Here is a 19,352-nt window from a genome sequence, read left to right as displayed (position 1 = left end):
AAACTAACCATTCATGTTTGTACTCCTGCCATATCATTAAGTCGCTTAATTACTTCATAGTATGACTTTTTTTTTTTTAAATTATTATTTATTTATTTATTTTTTATTTACATTTGAGTGAAAGTGTGTGGCTGTAACAGAATCCAGAAGAAACACGATTGAACACGACCATTTTCAGTCATTTCTACTGGCTCTAGCCATTAAGCAGGATGTTAATTACTATTATGAACTCTGCCCTGCATGTGCTAAAGAACAATTCTGCCTTCACCTACATGTGGTATCATTAACATGTTCACAATGTGGCATTTAAGTGAAGGACATGATTTTATCTATTTTTCTAAAAGGTAGACTTATCTTTATGTGCTTAAGCATATCTTATGTCAATTATATCATAATCGTACCAAAATAATCAACAAAAAAAGAGCAGAGAACCCTCTGATTTACAGAAAATGTAAATTGTCAGTACCCTAAATGAAGGATCTATGCATCCATATTACAGTATTTGCACAAATGTAGTTAGTCTCAGTGATTAAGCTTTATTGCACAATTGTACCTCTAGGGGGAGGCCAGCTACAGTGGATAAGAACACTTTTAAATGCAGGTCTAGCAGCAATTGTGGAATGGTTTATTGGTTAAGCCCATTAGCTTACTTACTCAAGTCATATGTGCTGTTTATACCTGCCACCTTCCAATTTTATCCAGCACTGACGCACATTCAGGTTAGTGACTGGTGAAGCCAGAGAGTGGAATCCCTGATATGCTTGAGAGTAGAAGCTATGCAACTAAACTGTCTGTAATTACTGCTACATACGTTCAAAAATGCATGCAAGCATACTGTGTCCTCATGTAAACAGCTGAACAGATATACTGGATATCTAGAGCCAATAATCACTATCAGGCCTTCCTACGTACTGTTTGTCAATCTGCCAGGTATTCCACAAAATGGCTTTTCAGGTTCAGCACCAAAAAAAGAATTGTGTAATGCCAAGATGTCACAGCTGGGAAAAAAAATGAACACCACAGGCACGTCACATTTTAGCACTCTTTGTTCATACGTTACGTTTTTCAGCAACAATTGTTTTTGACATTGATACAGTGCAAATGCACAATAGCACAACAGACACCATTAAGGATACATACTATTTTTTTTTAAAGTCAATACGGCAGATTTTGACAATTTGCATGTTTTATTTTTTTTTTCTTTTGCTAAACATAAATATGTTTGTCCTCCATTAAGCTGTCAATGTCCAACAGACGTTTTTTCTTCACTGGTAGGGACCCTTAAACACAGACAAGCGTTTGGAAATCAATGGCAAGTCATTTTCCAAGTGTGGTCGGCAACTTCTGCAAGGTCATGACAAATGGTGAAGCAGGGCACTGTCAGCATCTGTTTCCCATCATGCCTAGGAGCAGTGTGATCATCTGAGGCAGTCAGTCCAATCAGTTTCATTCATACTTTTTTCAACTATGCGGCCATTCTGGATGAATTTCAGCCATACTGTAAACCGGTGCTGATGTTAAACATGTCTACGTTGTCTTGATATGCATATTATATTAAGAAAGAGATAACCTAAGACCTGAGAAAAATATCGCATTTTGCAATGTAAGACACAGAAGATACAGTGCCGTTCACCCCATCAGTTCACATCAACCACCAACACGCGAGCTTCAAGCACTCACCAGTGTCTCAAACCTTTTCTTTGACAGATCAAAACAAAACAACAAACACTGACGACAGACAGACAAAAACATACTCAGATGGCTCAAGTTAACACTGACTCCATCCATCTTCATATGTACTGATTAATTTCTTTTTTTTATTATTTATTTCTTTTTTTTTTTTTAAATATCACTTAAACATATGCTCGTGGCAAATGTAATTTTTTAATCTGGCAATTTTGTCTTTTTGTTATCTTTTAGGTTTTAGGAACTATTCATGGTGAATTCAAAAAAGGAGTTTTAAAACTTCAGGTGGACAACTCGTGATGGCTTCTGATCATGGCGGCGCTGCTTCCTCAGCATCCCTCAACGGAGACGTCACCTCCAGTGAGGCTTTTTTAGATCTGCACATTAGTAGTAATGCTCAAGCACAAACACCAGCCATCTTCTTCACCCTCCCATGCCCACCCCACACCCACTCCCACTCCCACTCCCCCGGCCTCCATGCCACCTCTCCATCATCCAAACCCTTTCATCCCCCTCACTCTCTCTCTCCCTCTCAAGTCACTGGTCCCTGCTCTCCATTTCCAACTCCCTTTTTCTTCATTATCTCCCTTCTTCCCATACTTATGGCATTTTTTTTACTCGCTCTTCTTGGTGATAGCCATAGCCGACTTGGACTTTCCAATGTAGGCCTCAAAGAAGAATTGGACAAAGAGCACAAAGTAGCTGAGATACATGAGGGAGGACCACACAATGTTCTGCATGTGAGATGGACACTCCTGGCCCTGCTGCATCCACGAGTACACCAGGTAGTTGACCACACAGCCCATCAGCATCTGGGTGATCTGGGTCAGTGTAATGAACATGGCAAACTTGCGCGACAGCTTGAAGCCGGCCGCCCGCAAGGCGTAGTAAGAGTACATGACGGCGTGGACCAAGTAGTTCATAGTCATGAACCATCCGCCGCCGGCCACCATGTCTTTGTAGGAGTACCAGGAGTAGAGCAACACGGTGATGTGGTGGTACCAGTGGAGGAAGATGAGCTTCTGTTTCCTCAGGACGATGAAGAGAGTGTCACCTAGAGGTACGACAGAGGAAGTTTGGAAGGATGAGTTGTACAAGAGATGGGTGAAGTTTGAGGAGAGCAGGAGGAGGAGGGGAATAATGACAAGTGGGGTGAATGAAGGGATAGGAACAGAAGGAAAAGAGAATATCATTACCATTGGCCCATTCAGAAAGACTGGCTATGATTCAGGTTGCTCTCAAATATGCAGAAAATGTTGGCTAAATGAACTATGTAAAACCACAAAGCTGTTGGCACACAGAGGAGGACTGAAATGTTTCAAACAACTTAACAGCCTGCCCTTTAAAAAATACACAGAAATACAAGTAACAGCAAAAGCTGTATTTACAGCACCCATTATATATGTGTATGGTTTTAGTTTAAAATTCCTGTAAATTTGCGACTCTTATCTTGCCTTGTGACTGTCCATTCTCTGGTTTCTAGCCCTCACAATCATGTTCATGCTGGTTTGGACAACAACCAGATAGAGAGAACAGAGGCAGTGAGCGTCTGCCACCTTTCGTTCCCACTGAGAGGAACAACTGCTCGAGGTTTAAGCCTGGAGTTCATGGCACTTTAAGCCACAGAGGGACACAGAACAAAAGCAACCACACAGGCAGAAAAGGATGCTCAGAAATATAAAACATAACAACCTCAAATAAGGTAGTAAAGTCGAATTTTATGGGAAAGAAGGACAAATAAAAGGTTCATCAGTTGAATTTAAGTGAGAAAATGTCAAATGCAGAAGCATATGAAATCAAACACTACTGATGATTTATTAGAATTTGATTAAAAATGTTAATACTTAATATCATTAGCATTTGATTAAGGAAAGAAAGTAAGTCAAGTCACTGCAACATTCGATTGCAGTGCAACTGAAAACACAACAGTTGCTATGAATTCATAAATAAGTGATAGTGATATAACAGGCATTGTTATTTGGTAGTGTTAAATGTTGCCTCTAACTTCACTGAACCACTGAAGCATATTAAGAAAAAACACTTCTGATGAGCAGTTTATTCACTTGGAGAGGCTGTTTTATGGGAAACATTATAATACCAGTGTACATGGCCATATGAGATATAAGCCATAAGAAGGTTTGACTTACCCAGTTCTGGTGCTTTACTAAGTACAAAGGCATATGCCCAGAACTTGCTGACAGGCCCATTGTAAAAGCTCTGGTCACAAACTGACTGTTTAAGCCCTTTTGTCATCAAGATGTACATCATGTAGCTCCCAGTACGCATGGCACCAAATATACTACATGGACAGAGAGACAATACAGACACAGCAAATTATTGTAGTGGGACATATGTGGTACATTTAGTTACTATACATGAGCAGGTTGTCAGAATATAGTATTTTTACGTACAGCAGTCTGAGGGGCTTATATACCCTGTCCATATGCACTATACTGCATATGAAGTCTATGCCTGGTGTGTGTTGGTATCAGCTGCAGCTTTTTTTAGATGTCTTAATTTTATTTTTTTTTTTACACATTCAAGTTACATATTTTTTTCCAGCCTAAATTAAACTGCATTAGCAGTTTGTTTGAAATAAACCATGACTCAGTTTCTCTCTGGATAATGTCATCAATCTCTCAGTTACTCAAACTGGATTTACATATTTCCAAAGCGATGACTCTGATGTCCCAAACACTGTATGTACATGATGTGTAAATAAGTTTCATGGCTCCACAACAGAACATTGCTGTTTCTCCCTGTTGCTGGTTGTCTCTGATGTGAACAGCATGTGTCGCTAACAGGCACCGAAGCCACGTCCAAACACAGTTTAATTACATGTCATCTTCACATCAAATAATTTGGGTTCATCTACGTGATAGAAAATTCACATACAGTTACTGTCAACTCCTTCTCACCTGAATACAGCAAGCGTGAGGGACCATAGCACCAGCGGTTTCCTCAACTCAAACTTCTCCCTCTGTTTCATGACATGGCGGCCCCCGAGGATACAGGCAGCGTAGAGAGCAGAGAAGAGAAAGGACTTCTTCCTGTAAACACAAACAGTAAAGAGATTAACATTACCCTTTCTTTGACTTTTAATTGCCTGCCCGTGCAAACAACCTGCTTAATATTCACACAGTCACAAGCAGAAAACACTGGGCAGCTTAACTGCTACTTAATGTCATCAAGTCCGAGAGCATCCTGCCATGAGCAGCACGCATCTATTGATCAGTCAGAAATCCATCCTAAAACTACAAGCAGCTATTGCTCACTGCATTTCTGGTCCACAAAACTACACAATTTATGCCCATCTCAAACTGATGATATCCAACAGTGTAAGAGGGTTTTTCTCTTTGTAACTTCGCTATAAAGTATTTTCACAGTATTTACTAAATGAGCAGTTACTATTACTCACGCACAGTACTTTAACTACGGTAGTCCTTTTAAACCCAAAAATTATTTTAAAAGACAGCTACACCAAACATAAGTCTGCATCTCTAACTGCTCCTCTTTCAGCAGCTCCACTATAATAAGTACAACATATTGTTTACAACACAGACCCGAGTTGCACTGAGTTCAAGCGACGCCTGAAGTAATGATTTAATGATTTAAGCCCAGCTCCAACTGTCTGTCGCTAAATGCTTAGCTTTCAGTTTACAGTTATTGCTTCTATTCAGCTCCAACTCCCACCATGCTGTTTGCCTTAATTGACTTGTCAGAGGTCACTGCTGTGCCACATGAAGTGGAGGACTTGTGATGAAGCATCACCTGGCCCAACTGAATCTAAATAAAAGCGTTTCCTAGCACTCAGCAAAATTACAAAGCACAGGTGGTGTGATTCGACAGACTAGATGCTGAGTTAGGACCAACAGAAGATGGGGGCACGCTGCCTAAAACGGGAACAAACACTGCTTGGTCTATTGGACAGAGAGCTGAGCAATTGTTTGGAGCAGCATTAGCCAAAAAAGTTAGGGAAAAATATGATGAGGTGATGAGTAAGCAATAAGACCTGCAGCAGGGTTGCTCAGTGGCCAGAAGTAGAGATGTGTGTAGTTTAAAAAAAAAAAAAAAAGAGACATACACGGCAACACCCTTGGAAAAATAAAAAAATAAATCAGCTTTGATCTCAGAGGACACTGCAAAGGGACCAGGAATGAAGCATTCTGGGAGCTCTGGGACTGATAGCACTGGCAATAATGAGTTGTACAAAACTAGTTCAAGGAATGATGCTGCACATCAGTGATGTTGTTTTTGTTCTGCTTCACCTGCAGCTTCTCATTTTAGCAGGTTCTGAGCATCGCTTCCAGGGGGGTCAGGGTGCTGGGCTCAACATCGTGATGACAGTCAGCCATCAGGCATCAGCCCAACCCTAACTGAAGTATATTATTCTATTCAAAGCCTTACTGTAATGTGCACTATTGTATTATACAAGAGACAAGTTGTGTCTCTATTCAGGGTCACACAAGCTCACTCGCACACTGCTCAAATGGTTTGTGTATTACTTCCAACACAAATGCAAACATTTCTCACAGAGCCGTGACATATGCAACCTGTAAACACAAATCCATCCTGTTCTGTTTTGCAGCCTCAGCAGAGCACCGCAATAACAGCCCTTAGTTTTGCTGAGCAGGTGTGTAGCTGGGCAAGACAGAGAAAAAGTCTTTATTTCACGAGACCAAAAAAAAAAAAAAAAAAAAAAAACCTTGTATGATATATTATACATGTAACAAGAAAACATTTACTCAGTGAAAATGATATTGTTGCTGTGGCAGCTGTTATAAATTGAGCCAGTCGTGTTGAACAGTTGTATCTCAACCAGGTCAACATTTGCCTGAGGCCAAAGCTGCAGATGGGCTTGGGGCATTCCTATTTCCCACCTGTTTTTCCAATACATTTCACATATAACCAACTCTATGAGAAACACTACCATTATTACTGAGTGTATCGCCTCACTCTTTGTCTCCACCTTTCCTCACTAAAAGAAAAACGTTGCCAGGGATTTGAATCTTAAACTATTTCTATTATAACAGTAACCAAGCAGGCAAAGATAACAGTGTCAATTGTTGAAAAGAACGGGCTCCATTGTGTGTCAGTACTCCGAGGATGAAGGATGCCACCTCTCCGTTCTTGCAGGAGGCCCAGAAACTGATTTAGGCCACCTCCAGAGAACAAAGGACAAAGCAGCCCAGTCAAAGTCAAAAGGAGCAGCTTTCACAGAATGACAACAGGGTTGGACTGCAGGATGACATCACCATTTCTCAACCACACACCAACGAGGAGACAACAGAGCAACACATTACACAGTGGCCTACATACTGTAGTCAGGCCGGGAGGAACAATCTCAGCATTCCCCTTCAGTGAACCGTCACCCAAGATAAGGTCAAAGGTCAGAGTGATATATGGCCTAGGCTGTGATTCTGCAGTGTGCAGTATACTTTTGACATCTAATGTTTTCTTTAGTGCAGCAGCAGAGACCACGTATGATTTGATCACATTAAGATTGATTTTATAATCAATTAACCATTTAAATTGAGACTATGCAACTTTTGAAAGAAAGAAAGAAAAGAAAGCAAGAAAGCAAGAATAACACATTCTTCCACTTACAAATAAAACTTTATTTCATGAACCAAAAAACACACACTTAGCTCAACACAATATACTCTGCTTTTGCTGAGTATCCATCCTTGCTTGGTCTGGTATGACCAGTAGCTAAAGGGAGCTAATGTTAGCAAATTTCAGACAGATGTTTTGTATAAAAGAAACTTTTGTGTTACGGTTACAATTCATTTTAGCATTTACCACCATTCTAGTGGCCACTGTTTAACCATAAGTTACATAGGATCCTTTAAGTAATTTATTAAGTAAAATCCCAAACATTTGCTGGTCACAGCTCAAAGAGACTAAACTATTTACCCCTTGTGCTACAGTGCACTCATCAATCTACATTAAATACTGACAGGACTGTAGTTTAGATTAAAAGCTTACTGCTAAATTCTTAAGGATTATGTTACCTTATACTTAAAGAATTAGATATACTATACGTTGTAATTACATAAGAACCGATTCCCCTAAAGCCCAAGCACTGATAACCTCAACCACGGTTTTCATTTACGTTCCAACTATTCCTGTGCAGTAAAAGTGGGGAATAAAGCTGTTATACTTGCATCCTCATTATGTGTTTGTGTTTCATTTCTTATCTTAAATCTATACACAAAAGTATTGCAGACATCTGCATGAACAATGGCCAGTTGTAATGCATTATCGTTGCTACAGGTTGTATAAAATCCAAACAGATAATTAACAGTATTTTCATATTACGTTTCAAAATACATCTGCAGATTTTCATGTGGGTTATATTGTTTTGATTATAAATATCTATCCCGTGCATAAGGGTATATAGGAGGAATATTGTCATTCTCTGTGTTTTATCATTGTCATTATGTGCTTTCGACTAAGCCAAAGGTGGAGATGTGCATTGCCTCCTGCAGTGTGTTTAGAAGATGGATTCCACTGCTGTCAGAAAAAAATAATAAAGGGTAAAGAAACCCAAGGGCATGGTCAAAGCTGACAAGTTGGTGTGGAGGTGGTGGGGGAGGTGCTGCTGTTGTCTTTGCAAAAGGCTCTGAATTGCCAGCTGCAGCCAAGCTATGTCTGCAGTCACAGGAATGTATTTGAGACATCAGTGTGAATTCACATCATCCCTTCATGCTTCCCTGTGTCTCTACAGCTCCACCCATGACTATCAGCATTCAGATTCACACAAGTAAAATAAAACAGGGTTTTCTGCTCCTTGAAACAGGCCAAAAGCCATCATACATTATAGTGATACAGTCTTTTAATCATGTCAGGGCAAAAACAAATACTGTCACTGCAGGGCAGAAACAAAATGATCCAGAGGTTGTTGATCAATACCAAGCATTCAGCAAACTGCTTCACCACCGGCACAGATTTCTCCCTTTTACAAAAACACTCTAAAAATGGACAAACAAACACTCTGGACTGACTTGAGGATCAAGACACTGACACTAGTCTGGTGTATGTAGTCACCAAAAAAATTCCCAGACTATCTCATTTAAACCGTTCTGGTGGAGCCTTGCTGAAATTAAAGTAGGTATCATATTATTCCATTCTGTGAATGTTGAGACTTTATATGGATCCTTGAATAAAAATAATATTAATAACACATTTTATTTATAGCCGACTTTCAAGGCACTGAAGGACACCTTACAACACAGCAGAAGAAAGAGTTCTCTCCTGGTGCAAGGACTAAGAAGATCAGAGACTCCCATTTACTCCATTCTCATTTACCAACCGCAAATTCAGAAACTAATTGTGTGGTGGGGGGGGGGCTTCTAAGATAATAAGGCAAATCAATCCTTTGATTAGTGATAAAAGGCCTAGAAACATCAGACAGGACAACCTCATGACATTTTGTACAAATAAAAAAAATCGTGGAAAGACAAAGGGACAAAGCCAAGCACTGCACCTCGCACCCCTGATCCTGACTTATATCTGCACAGGACAATACATTAGAGGTGTGGCAAGAGGCTTGACTGTGCTGTTTGTCAGTGTGGGCCGAGGCAGCACAAATGAAAAAGTACAACGTCAGAGCTCTTTTTGGGAGGATCAGCAGAGATTTCTTGCTTTCTGCATGGCTGGAAACCAGCTACTTTCCTCTTGCTGAGATTTCATCCAACATAACAGTAAGCAGCAAAAAAAAAAAAAAGTGTCCCAGATGCATTATATAAATTAAACACATTCAAAGTGTTTATATGATGTTTTTAATCTCCACAAAGCTTGGTATACTGAAATAAACTAAGATGTTATATTTCTGTTTGTTATAGAGAAAATGGGTTCACAACATAAATCATATGCTGTGTGTTCTTGATATTCCTTATTTTGTTGAAACATGCACTGAGTCATATATTAGTTTACATGAAAACCACCAACTTAAGAGATCATGATCGGTGTGTACAGCCAGGATAATACACAGGAGCTGCTCAGTTAGGTAGGTTAGGCATCTCCGGCATCTCATTCTCTCATGTGTGATTATTATCACAGGGTGAGACGCTGGGCACTGGCCCAGTTTACACTGCTGCCAAATCATGCTGAATATCTGGAATATCACAAAAAAAAGCTACTCATATTTGACAGAGTTAAGAAAATAACGTCAACAAACCAAAACTCTAGAGCTGTCCTGTGCCACTGTGGCCTGACAAAACTACCCACACCAAATAGGTTCCACTAAACATGTCGTTCTTGAGGCTGTAAGGATTTGCTATTCTAACTTCAAGACTGCCAGACTACTAAGAAAAGACACCAAATCCCACACACAGTTTATAGTAAACAAGAAGACTGTGACAGTAAATCACAACAGAGATGTGAACTTTCTGCCTGTGGTTTTTGGAGGACTGTGTACTTGCATGTTGCCTCTTCAGTACAGTACATAGTATAATGAGGATGCTGATCCTGTAGACCCTCCCCTCCCCCACTAGCAGTGCTGTATAAAGCTGCTGGGTAACCTGCTGTGGAACTTGGATCTGTATTAGCTGGTCCAGGAGATTTCACTCGTTACATAATCCTGAGTTTGCAGTCTGAGGATGAGTCTGCACGCCTGTGCCAGTGAGCTGGTGTCTGTCTCACCAAAGCATATGTTTACAGTGTCACATGTGCATACGCAACTGCATGCACAACAAATGTGCCCTGAACTGTGCATACAATCACGCACGCACAGTCCAGGGTGTACAACTCTATTCCCTGTCACTGCTCTGTATCTAAAACCGTGGAAAGGCAATCAGAGTTACTGTGCCAAAGTGTAGGATGAGCAGCAAACCACAAAATAAGACCAAGAGGTGCTGTAAGTAAGACCTAGCTATTACAGAATAAGCTGCCATCCAGGAAGCACCCAGATATAATCCAGTTAGCAACACACCCACCTTTTTCCTGTTACGGCATTGGGTTTCTGGTGGGACTTAAAATTACCAACCTCGTAAATTGACTACCATTTGTTCGGTTCATCCTGCATCTGGTGGCCCAAATGAAAGGATCATTTGTCTATTCAGGCAATAGAAGAACACTTTTGTTTAGCGGTTATTATTTCAGCCTGTTAAGTGCTTAAGAACATCTTGAGTCATGCTTATTTTAAGCAGAAAGACAAATGGCTTGTAGGAAGCTTATATTGACTGACACTCAACAGTATAAGCACAATGCATACACTTCTACCATTCACCTTGACTGTGTCTCTATACTGTACACTTACTGTGTTCAAAAGACCACAAATGCTGGGCTTCTTTTCAGACGGTACAGTGAGAGAAGCCTCAACAGTCTACGACTACACTATTTGTTCAGCTTTGACATTGTGAAGAAATGACTGAAAATACACTGTATCATGTTGGATGGGTGTAAAAAAAATCAACAAAATATTTACCATTTTTAGAAGTTCTGGTATAACACATGGAAAATTTGGCCTGAGTGTGGCACCATGGGGACGGCCATGTGAGCTCAATCAATAAGGTTTGTGCTCTAAACAGTATCAGTTAAAAGGCACACTGCAGTTTCTGCCCACTGGTGGTGCTGTGGACTGATGTTTAAATGAAAGGGTCCCCAATTTGTTTCTATCCTGTGCTCTACTAGCGGCACATAATGGCACACACACGTACAGTCAAGCATGAGGGTGACACGATCGACATTCCTGGAACTGCAGAGGGCTGTAATGCAATTATGTACTGCATGTAAGCCACGCTATTCCGCTGACTTAAAGTTGATGGAGATAATATGCCAAGAAAAGCTAAAATGTGCTAAGAGGGTGGGGATATTTTGGTGTTAGCTGAGGATAATTTCCTTATCTGCCATCTTTAAGATGCACTTTTTAAATCATGCAGGTACACAGACAGTGTGCTGCTAAGTATAAGAACAATACCACTCACACTGCACCTGCTTGTGCCTACACATACACTTAGGCAATGACATTTTTTCAGTTTATATACATTTAATATCCATTATTGATTTGAATGGCAAATATTACTGTTTGGGATTCAACAGAACTGACAGGGCACTGTCAATCATACTCCATTTACACCAACGCATTTTCAAGAGCTATAGTAAGGAAAGCCCAGGTGGCACTAATAACATTAACAGATGGATTTCCATCCACCTGTTTTTATGTATCAATAGTTTAGCATTTATACTCTGCTTTTCCTATTGTGACATATCCAAATGTTTTCTAAGGCCCATTTACAGGCCTAATGTATACCTAATGCAAAAGCTATTACTTGGACAACCAAGTGTGTTATGAGACAACACATTACAACATATTACAATATTTATTTCCCTTGAAATCAAAGAGAAATTACAACTAACTGCTCTTTTCTTTATCTGCATCCAAGCCTGATGAAATCTGAAACTGAAACCAGAAAGCAGCAACACCCCAGGCAGACCTGGAGTGAGGAGCCAGCCCACATCTTCATCTCTGACCTCACCAGTTGTGAGAAGGAGAGCAACCAAGCAAACATCAAGCCTGGGGTGGATTCTGGGTTAACATGGTCAGGACTGATCAACATCACCATGTGCTGCTCTCATTCAAATGGCAGCAGCATGCAGAACCGGAACTTCATAGATTTACTGTTTTGACCATCAACAGGAACCTCTTGGGAATGAATTATTTCTTCAAATAGAAAAATAATTCATGTCAGTGTTCGCTTACTTTTTGTTCAGTTGTGGAGTTCTCCCATTTAATTTAGCCCAGACTGAAAAATCTCTTTGGTAGTTTGTATAATAGACTATGCATTCAATTCAGGACACAAGAAACGCTTTAAAATACAAACAGAAGACAGTCCACTGTGGTTATAAAATACAGCCTCATTTTTACTACCCCACCTTAAAACTAATTCTTTATTGAACATTTTAAAAACGTCTGTTCCTCCCACCTCTCCCATACCTTCTGCACTGTAGCTTTAAATTATTCATACAATACATTATTGCACTGTTTCTGTTCTGTGTAAGTCACTAGGAAGAGGAGCACCGACAAACAAATATTATTTAGAAAAAAAGGAAACAAGCTATGTTATGACCAGTGCAATGATACCCTGATGCCAAATTTAATATGGGTGCATCTACTGGTCTCATCCATCCAACAGCAGGGCTCTGAGACAATAGGTCTGCACTGCTCTTGGGCTGAGAGAGTAACATGAGACTCGGACAGAAGAGACTTATCTCCTTAACTCATCAAATCCCAGGAACCTGACCTTCAGGACTAGTGAATGAGCTATGATATGAAAAAAGCAAATGATTAGCTTTCTGTGTGACAGTAAAAACATCAGAGCAGCTGAATCATACAAATCATGGGACTAATAAGCAAACACTAACGAAACAGACCACAAATAAGATCTCACTGTTCATTCACACTGCAGCATTCTCAGGCTCTGCATCTGCGATTATCAGTCCAAGGCAAAACCACCAGAGATCCATCAAAAGTGCGGAGACCCGCAGGGTGTGCTACCTACCCCAGAGGCTTTTCAAAAACAGAGAACACAGATTCCCAGCAACCTGCATGGCAATGAGGAGTGATGACGTCTGTGGGAGTACAGAGTGAGTCAGCAGGTTGAAGATGTGTGTAACGGTAGGTAACAGCTCTCTTTAGGACAACAATGCCACAGTGCAAAACATGGCAATCCTAACAAAAAACACACTGCAGCAGATTTTACCTATCACACCGAATTGCATTATTTGCATTACTACAGGAAAATAAAAAACACAAATCCCAAATGCACCCACCCAACGCAAGAGCTCCATCTGAATGACACATACTAGAGTACTACACAGCAGCCTGGTATTCGATTATTTTCAATGACATTTCTCCACCACATTTGATAAAACAAGTAATCTGTCAATTAAATGATCCGCTTTTCTTTATGTTGTGCCCTGGTTGCCTTGTGTTTATGTCCTGTTAATACCATATTAATGATGAATCTAGCAACATTGCCAGTGTTGTCATGCTAGAAGCTGTAACTGTAATGGCTGGGAACGCTGCTGTCTCTCCAAACTATCTTAAATTCCTGTACATCACATCACACATCACAATATAATCTGAAATGAAACGCACGTTATGAGTTTGATTTAACTTTTACTCTATTTAGAAAAATGGTGACAGCACATATGTAAACCTATGGTATTTCACCAAAAGCAGACAAATAGCCTGGAAAAGCATTCAACACAAAAAACACAATACATTTAAGAGCTACACAAGTAAACGCCTCTATTACAGAGGATTATGGCAGAAAAATGTGTAAATGCTGAATGCAATCAGTGAATTTTGGAAGAGGAAAGAAGAAGTCCTGGGACTACAGTTCTTGTCACATGTAAAGAAACAACTTCCACTACCTACTAAAACTGTAGCCAACCAAGCTATTTTAAGTCCTATTCCCTATTCTATTTATCTGTAGCAGAGCCAGTCTTCTCCTGATCGTATCCCACAGTTGAAGGATATGTGTTGAACAGAGCGACAAGTGCCAAGGGGTTTAAGAGTGTGTGACAGCAAAGAGTCACTGATATTAATATCACCCAGCTGACATGCCAGCTTCTAGCTGAGATGAACGTCTCTTCACTGTGCACGCAATCGTCAGGTCCCAGGTGCTATGTGACGCTGCTGACACCCCTGAAATAACAGGAAAGCACTGACAGCAGCAAAATGTGAAGGAGAAGAAAGTTGTTGTTTTTTTCCCCCATGTCTTAAATGATACATGCAGATACTACAGTGGCATTTGATCAGCCCTGTCAATTCCACTGATGACTTTGAGTTGGTGGACCTCAACATGATCAGTATTGTCTGACAAGCGTGACTGACATGTCACCTCTGTCAAATTCAAGACAGAGGTCTTTCAAATGTAGAGCTAGTGTATTGCCCTGCGCCTCATGTGTTTGTGCTTGTTGTATGAGTTGATACTGATGCTGTCGATAAATAACAGCATCTACATCCACGTCCAGTCGTTCCTCTGCCTAATCTTCTGTCAATCAGCTGCTTAATTGTCCTTGCTTCACAATGCTGAGCTGTCTGCTGCCCTCCACATCAGATCAGGGTGCCAGTCTCCATTCATCGCTGCAAACACATGCATTACTTTAGCCAAAGCACTAGACAGGACACAAAATTTCTTTCTAAAACACAAATATTTTACCTTGAATGTGTCATCCCTGAAAGTGATGAAAAGTGAAATGCCACAGGGTAAACTAAGAATAGTGAATGAACTCCATTCGTCAACACAACTGACCTAAAAACATCCGAAACAAAACAGTTTCTGACTCATTTAACAGCTCAGATTACATTTGAAATGTCAAAGTTTTTCCTCCCAAAACGCAACAATATCATCTGGCCCTTGGTATAATGATAGTGGTCTGCATGTTATTTCAACTAGTTACCTTACTGGCTGAGCACATTGGACACTCATGGCTAAAATGGACCACCCATCTACCCATATCTGCCTCTCTGCCCTGGTTGGTTTGTGTTATCACCAGGGCTGAACAATGTGTCGGTTCAGTGGCTTCAATGGTCACATTTAGATAAAACTCGTACTCCTGAATAAAAAGCGTGATAGCCAAGGTTTCTGACAAAATACATTTTTAGGTGATATCACCATAAATTTGTCTTACCTTTGAGGTCTGAATAGTTTTCTTGATTGACAGTCATTTATCAGCACCGATCCTCCATCTCTGGTAGTCTGCTCCGCCTCTCCTCTGACAAATTAGTATTTCCAAAACTTTCATGTATTTTTACTGTATATTACCGGTAAAATCTACTACAAAAAGCTTTTTTCATATCTACTCAGAACTTGTTTTAACTCAGATTTCATGTTTCATGGGTTATGATTGTGGGAAGAAAAAAAAGGATAATTATTCACCTACAATATTGAGCCACTAAGTTCAAACTGTCAAGCATGTTGCAGTTCTGACCTCACCCCAATCATTCATGTCACTGCATAAAAAGGTGGTCAAAGGTAAAACACCTGCTGTGGCATCACTGACTCAGTTGTTAAGTGCAACATGATTAAATGTTTCAGGCTACAGAACACACTTGTGAAGTTTGCACCTACTGAACTTCAGTAAATTGCGGAAATAAAGGTTGTTTAAGTTTATGATGGAGCTAGAACCCAGAAGTGAACAACACAGCATTTCCTGCATCACTGTACAATGATAATGATGTAATATTAAGCAATATTGTGCTCAGATTTTTTAAACTAGGAGATATCTGCAGATGTTGTAATAATGTGCCAAAATCCAGTACATCTCTGGTAAAAACATAAACTTTCATCTGAGGAACATTTGTAATGTTCTTGACTATGTGACTAAATTTTAGAAAATACATTGTCATTTATGACTGTCCATGGCAGCTTAAATCCAGATATATTTTGCTCTTAGCACGTTTGGTTTCTTATCTAATTCAAATAATGTGTCAGAAACTGAACCTGAAACCAGTACTGACGTTCATAAACAGCATCAGAAGCAAAGTGAACCACCCATGAAAACACCCAACCCTTGTGCTAAGTGAAACATTTGTCAGCCAAAAACTATTTTAAAGAGCATTTGCTCTTATTTTAGTGGATGTAACTTCTGGACCCTAGCAGAGGTTTGCAGCCTTACCCCAGGCTACATAAATAAATAAGGGTGTGGGGTGCAAGTCTGTGATTCAAACCACTGCACAGCTAAAAAAAAAAAAAAAAAAAAAAAAAAATCACTGCAGTTGGTTTTCAAGTGTCCTACAGAACTCACCATTCAACAACAGCTTCATTTGTTTCTGTTTTGCATGATATACGCAGTCAGACTTGTTTACGTTTGTTGTGTTTTTCCTTTCTCCGTCTCACCCTCGAGTCACAAAAACATGTCACACCTAGTTCATTGGCTTCCTGTACATTATGAATGTAATGAACAACACATCAAATCCCATTTGCTGTGGTTGTCGCCTCTATCGGCCATATGCACTGGCCCAGTCTGACACCCTCCACTACAGGAGCAGCAGAGAGAAGTCAGCACAGATCAGCTGCAACGTGATTGGCTAATGCTCTGTCAGCAGACATCAGAAGATGAACGTTATTGGCCCGTTGTCAGTACCAGGGTATGGACAGCTCCTACACACACTCTCTCTCTCTCCCTCTCTCTCACTCTCTTTTACACACACACACACACACATACACAAACAAATTCCATTTCAATGAATAAGAATGGGACTGTTGTAAGACTGGCCCCAAGAGCACCACTCAATCCAAATTTGTGTTAAAAATAATAAGCTAAATGTGTCTCTTTTCCTACAGGCACTTCAGACAGATGACAGAGGAAGCCAGACGAAAGCCCCCTGCTCACCGTGTGCTGCTTTCCACAAACCCACTGCCACTGAATGCTTAATGAAGCCTATGCTAACTTTACGCATGACTCATTTTGTTTTGCTTCGAACCATTTCTCATACAACCTGGCGTGGACCTTGACGACAAAGACTTTTTTCAGTGAGTCCATGAAAAGTAGGTTTGGACGGACCTGCAGACGACCTACATTTGAAATGCATCAACATGCACAAGCACAAAGCAATATTTACTTAACTCCTGCAGCAGCAGTCAAATATCAGTCCGGTGTAATCTTGCAGTTTGTGCAAAGCCTGGCAGACACTGCCCTGCGTAAATAATGACAGAGGATTCGTTTTCATTTTAAATCATGGTCCTCAGTGATGCCAAAGTTTCATGAAATACACTACACACTCTGTTGCAGCTTGTTAAGTAATTGATAAATTACTGGTTAATCAGTATTCTCCAAAAAGCTCATTTTCAGAATTTGAAAACAATAATCTATTAATAAATGAGACAGAAAATTAATTGCCATTTATTTTAGTTCATGAATTAATGAATTTCAGTCATTTTTCAAGCAAAAATACCAAATATTTGTCTGATTCCAAATTCTTTAATGTACAGCTTTGGTACTTGTCTTTCAGCATCTTTCGGTTTTGGACTGCTGGTTGGCTTTTTGGAGCTTGTGATGGCCACTTGACCATTTTTTCTGCAGCCCTAACCGTTTTCATACAGAGCAAACCTAACATGATGGGATTGAAATGGGATATCTGTGCAGTCGTCCACTCTCACTGAAATAAAGGTTTGTCTGGAAGAAAAAAAAAAGCAAAGGATGATGGAGATGTTTACCAGCCTATGTCCAGGCTTGGTTCAATAACAGACTGGGCCAGTGACTGTGTAAATGGATGAGGCAGCTGGAGCCATGGATGACCTTTACAGCAGTATCGCGGTAACTGATGCCGGGAGAAGAAATCACAGGAAACCGAGGACAAAAGCCCACCCGTGAAAAGATGCATAACGGACCGACGCCGAGCCTTGCGGCGTTGAAGCGGGCTGAAGTGTGGCAGAGCATCGCCGCTCCGGGCCTGCGTGGACATTTGTTCATTTTCAGAGGCGCAGGCGGCAGCGATGACAGAGCGCCTGGTTTAAGAGGATACGGCGAGGTTTAATCCCGGCGCGCCGCTAACAGCCTCCTGCTCACATTCAACACGCACACAGCGCCTTCACTCTGCAGTGGAAACTCCTTCACAATGATGTGCTGTTAAATAAATGAATACATAATAACAAAAGAAAAAGAAAGCCACCGAGGCGCTGCCCGGTCCTCACCAGTTCTCCTGCATCCATCGGATGGCTTCGTCCTCGTTGAACTGCCTCTCGAACTCGTACTCTTGCAGAGCCAGCACCGACATGCTCGCTGCGCTGTGTTCGCTGTGGGCGCCGCTGGAAACGGGACGTTCACCGGACGTTAACCGGACGTTGACCGGACGAGCTGTCGGTTTGCTTAGTCGGTCTCCTCGCGGCCCTCGACTCGCATCGCTCGCGCTGCTGCTGCTCCGGACCTCGCGGGTTGTGCGCGAGCAGCTCGGCGGCGGCACCTTCCTCCTTTTTACCGGCGGAGCGAGCCGACGCCCTCTTCCTCAGGAAGGCGCCCCCCGGGTCCTGACGCCGCTGGGTTTCGGGTGTTTTAAAGCTGTATATATGTACACTACTTCTGTGGTGGGGACTAAGTCAAACTGCAGGGTCCCCATGTCATATACAGTGATAATAACATCATATTTAAAAACATTTGATGACTTTTTATACAAGTGGTTATATAGGCTACCCCTCTGAGCTGTTTCAAATGAGTGAGCATTGACTAACATTGAGTTTAATCACATTCATGCCACTTTTGCTTACTTTATAGTCACATAATATTTGTACTGCATGAGCAGCTCTGCAAACATAACCCCCCCACCCCCCCACCATTATCTTATGCTGTGGTTGCATGCTGTGGCACTTCAGTCTCTGCACAGTTCAGGTTAGTTCACTTCAGGTCAGTTTAGTCAATTTAATTCAGAGAAGTCAGGTTTATTTGTGTCAGAACGACACTGACTCAGTGGACTTTACATGTACAGTACTGTGCTCCCTGCACAGAGGGACTTTAGGTTACTGTTAGATTGTCCTCCATCAGGCATTTAAGTTCTAAATTCATTCTGCAGCACGACAACGACCCCAAACACACAGCTTGAGTCATAAGGATGATCTTTAGTGACAAGAGTTGCACGCTGTTGCACTTCAGTCTCTGCACAGTTCAGGTTAGTTCACTTCAGGTCAGTTTAGTCAATTTAATTCAGATCAGATCTT

At 40.9% G+C, this 19,352-nt stretch overlaps 1 protein-coding gene across 1 annotated transcript; it reads right to left on the bottom strand.

Moving 5' to 3' along the window:
* Positions 1 to 1,028: 1,028 nt before the first annotated feature.
* Positions 1,029 to 18,633, bottom strand: elovl6 (ELOVL fatty acid elongase 6). The gene is made up of 4 exons (XM_071457216.1): positions 18,336 to 18,633; positions 4,605 to 4,736; positions 3,834 to 3,985; positions 1,029 to 2,740 (listed from the first exon to the last, which is right to left on the bottom strand). The coding sequence occupies exons 1-4, from the start codon at positions 18,416 to 18,418 to the stop codon at positions 2,301 to 2,303; spliced, it is 807 nt and encodes a 268-aa protein (XP_071313317.1). The 5' UTR covers positions 18,419 to 18,633; the 3' UTR covers positions 1,029 to 2,300.
* Positions 18,634 to 19,352: the final 719 nt, after the last annotated feature.

This window comes from Trachinotus anak, unplaced genomic scaffold (assembly GCF_046630095.1).
Source record: "Trachinotus anak isolate AG129_WGS33_773 ecotype Australia unplaced genomic scaffold, CSIRO_AGI_Tana_v1 ptg000021l, whole genome shotgun sequence".
NCBI lineage: Eukaryota > Metazoa > Chordata > Actinopteri > Carangiformes > Carangidae > Trachinotus > Trachinotus anak.
Note: the sequence above shows the minus strand (reverse complement) of the source record. Positions and strands in the feature narration are given on the sequence as shown.

Excerpts from the sequence above, each read along its gene's own strand:
- elovl6 (XM_071457216.1), bottom strand. The coding sequence starts at position 18,418 with ATGTCGGTGCTGGCTCTGCAAGAGTACGAGTTCGAGAGGCAGTTCAAC. Across the intron at positions 3,986-4,604 it reads CTCACGCTTGCTGTATTCAG|TATATTTGGTGCCATGCGTA; the intron begins GTGAGAAGGAGT and ends CTGTCCATGTAG. Across the intron at positions 2,741-3,833 it reads TAGTAAAGCACCAGAACTGG|GTGACACTCTCTTCATCGTC; the intron begins GTAAGTCAAACC and ends TCGTACCTCTAG.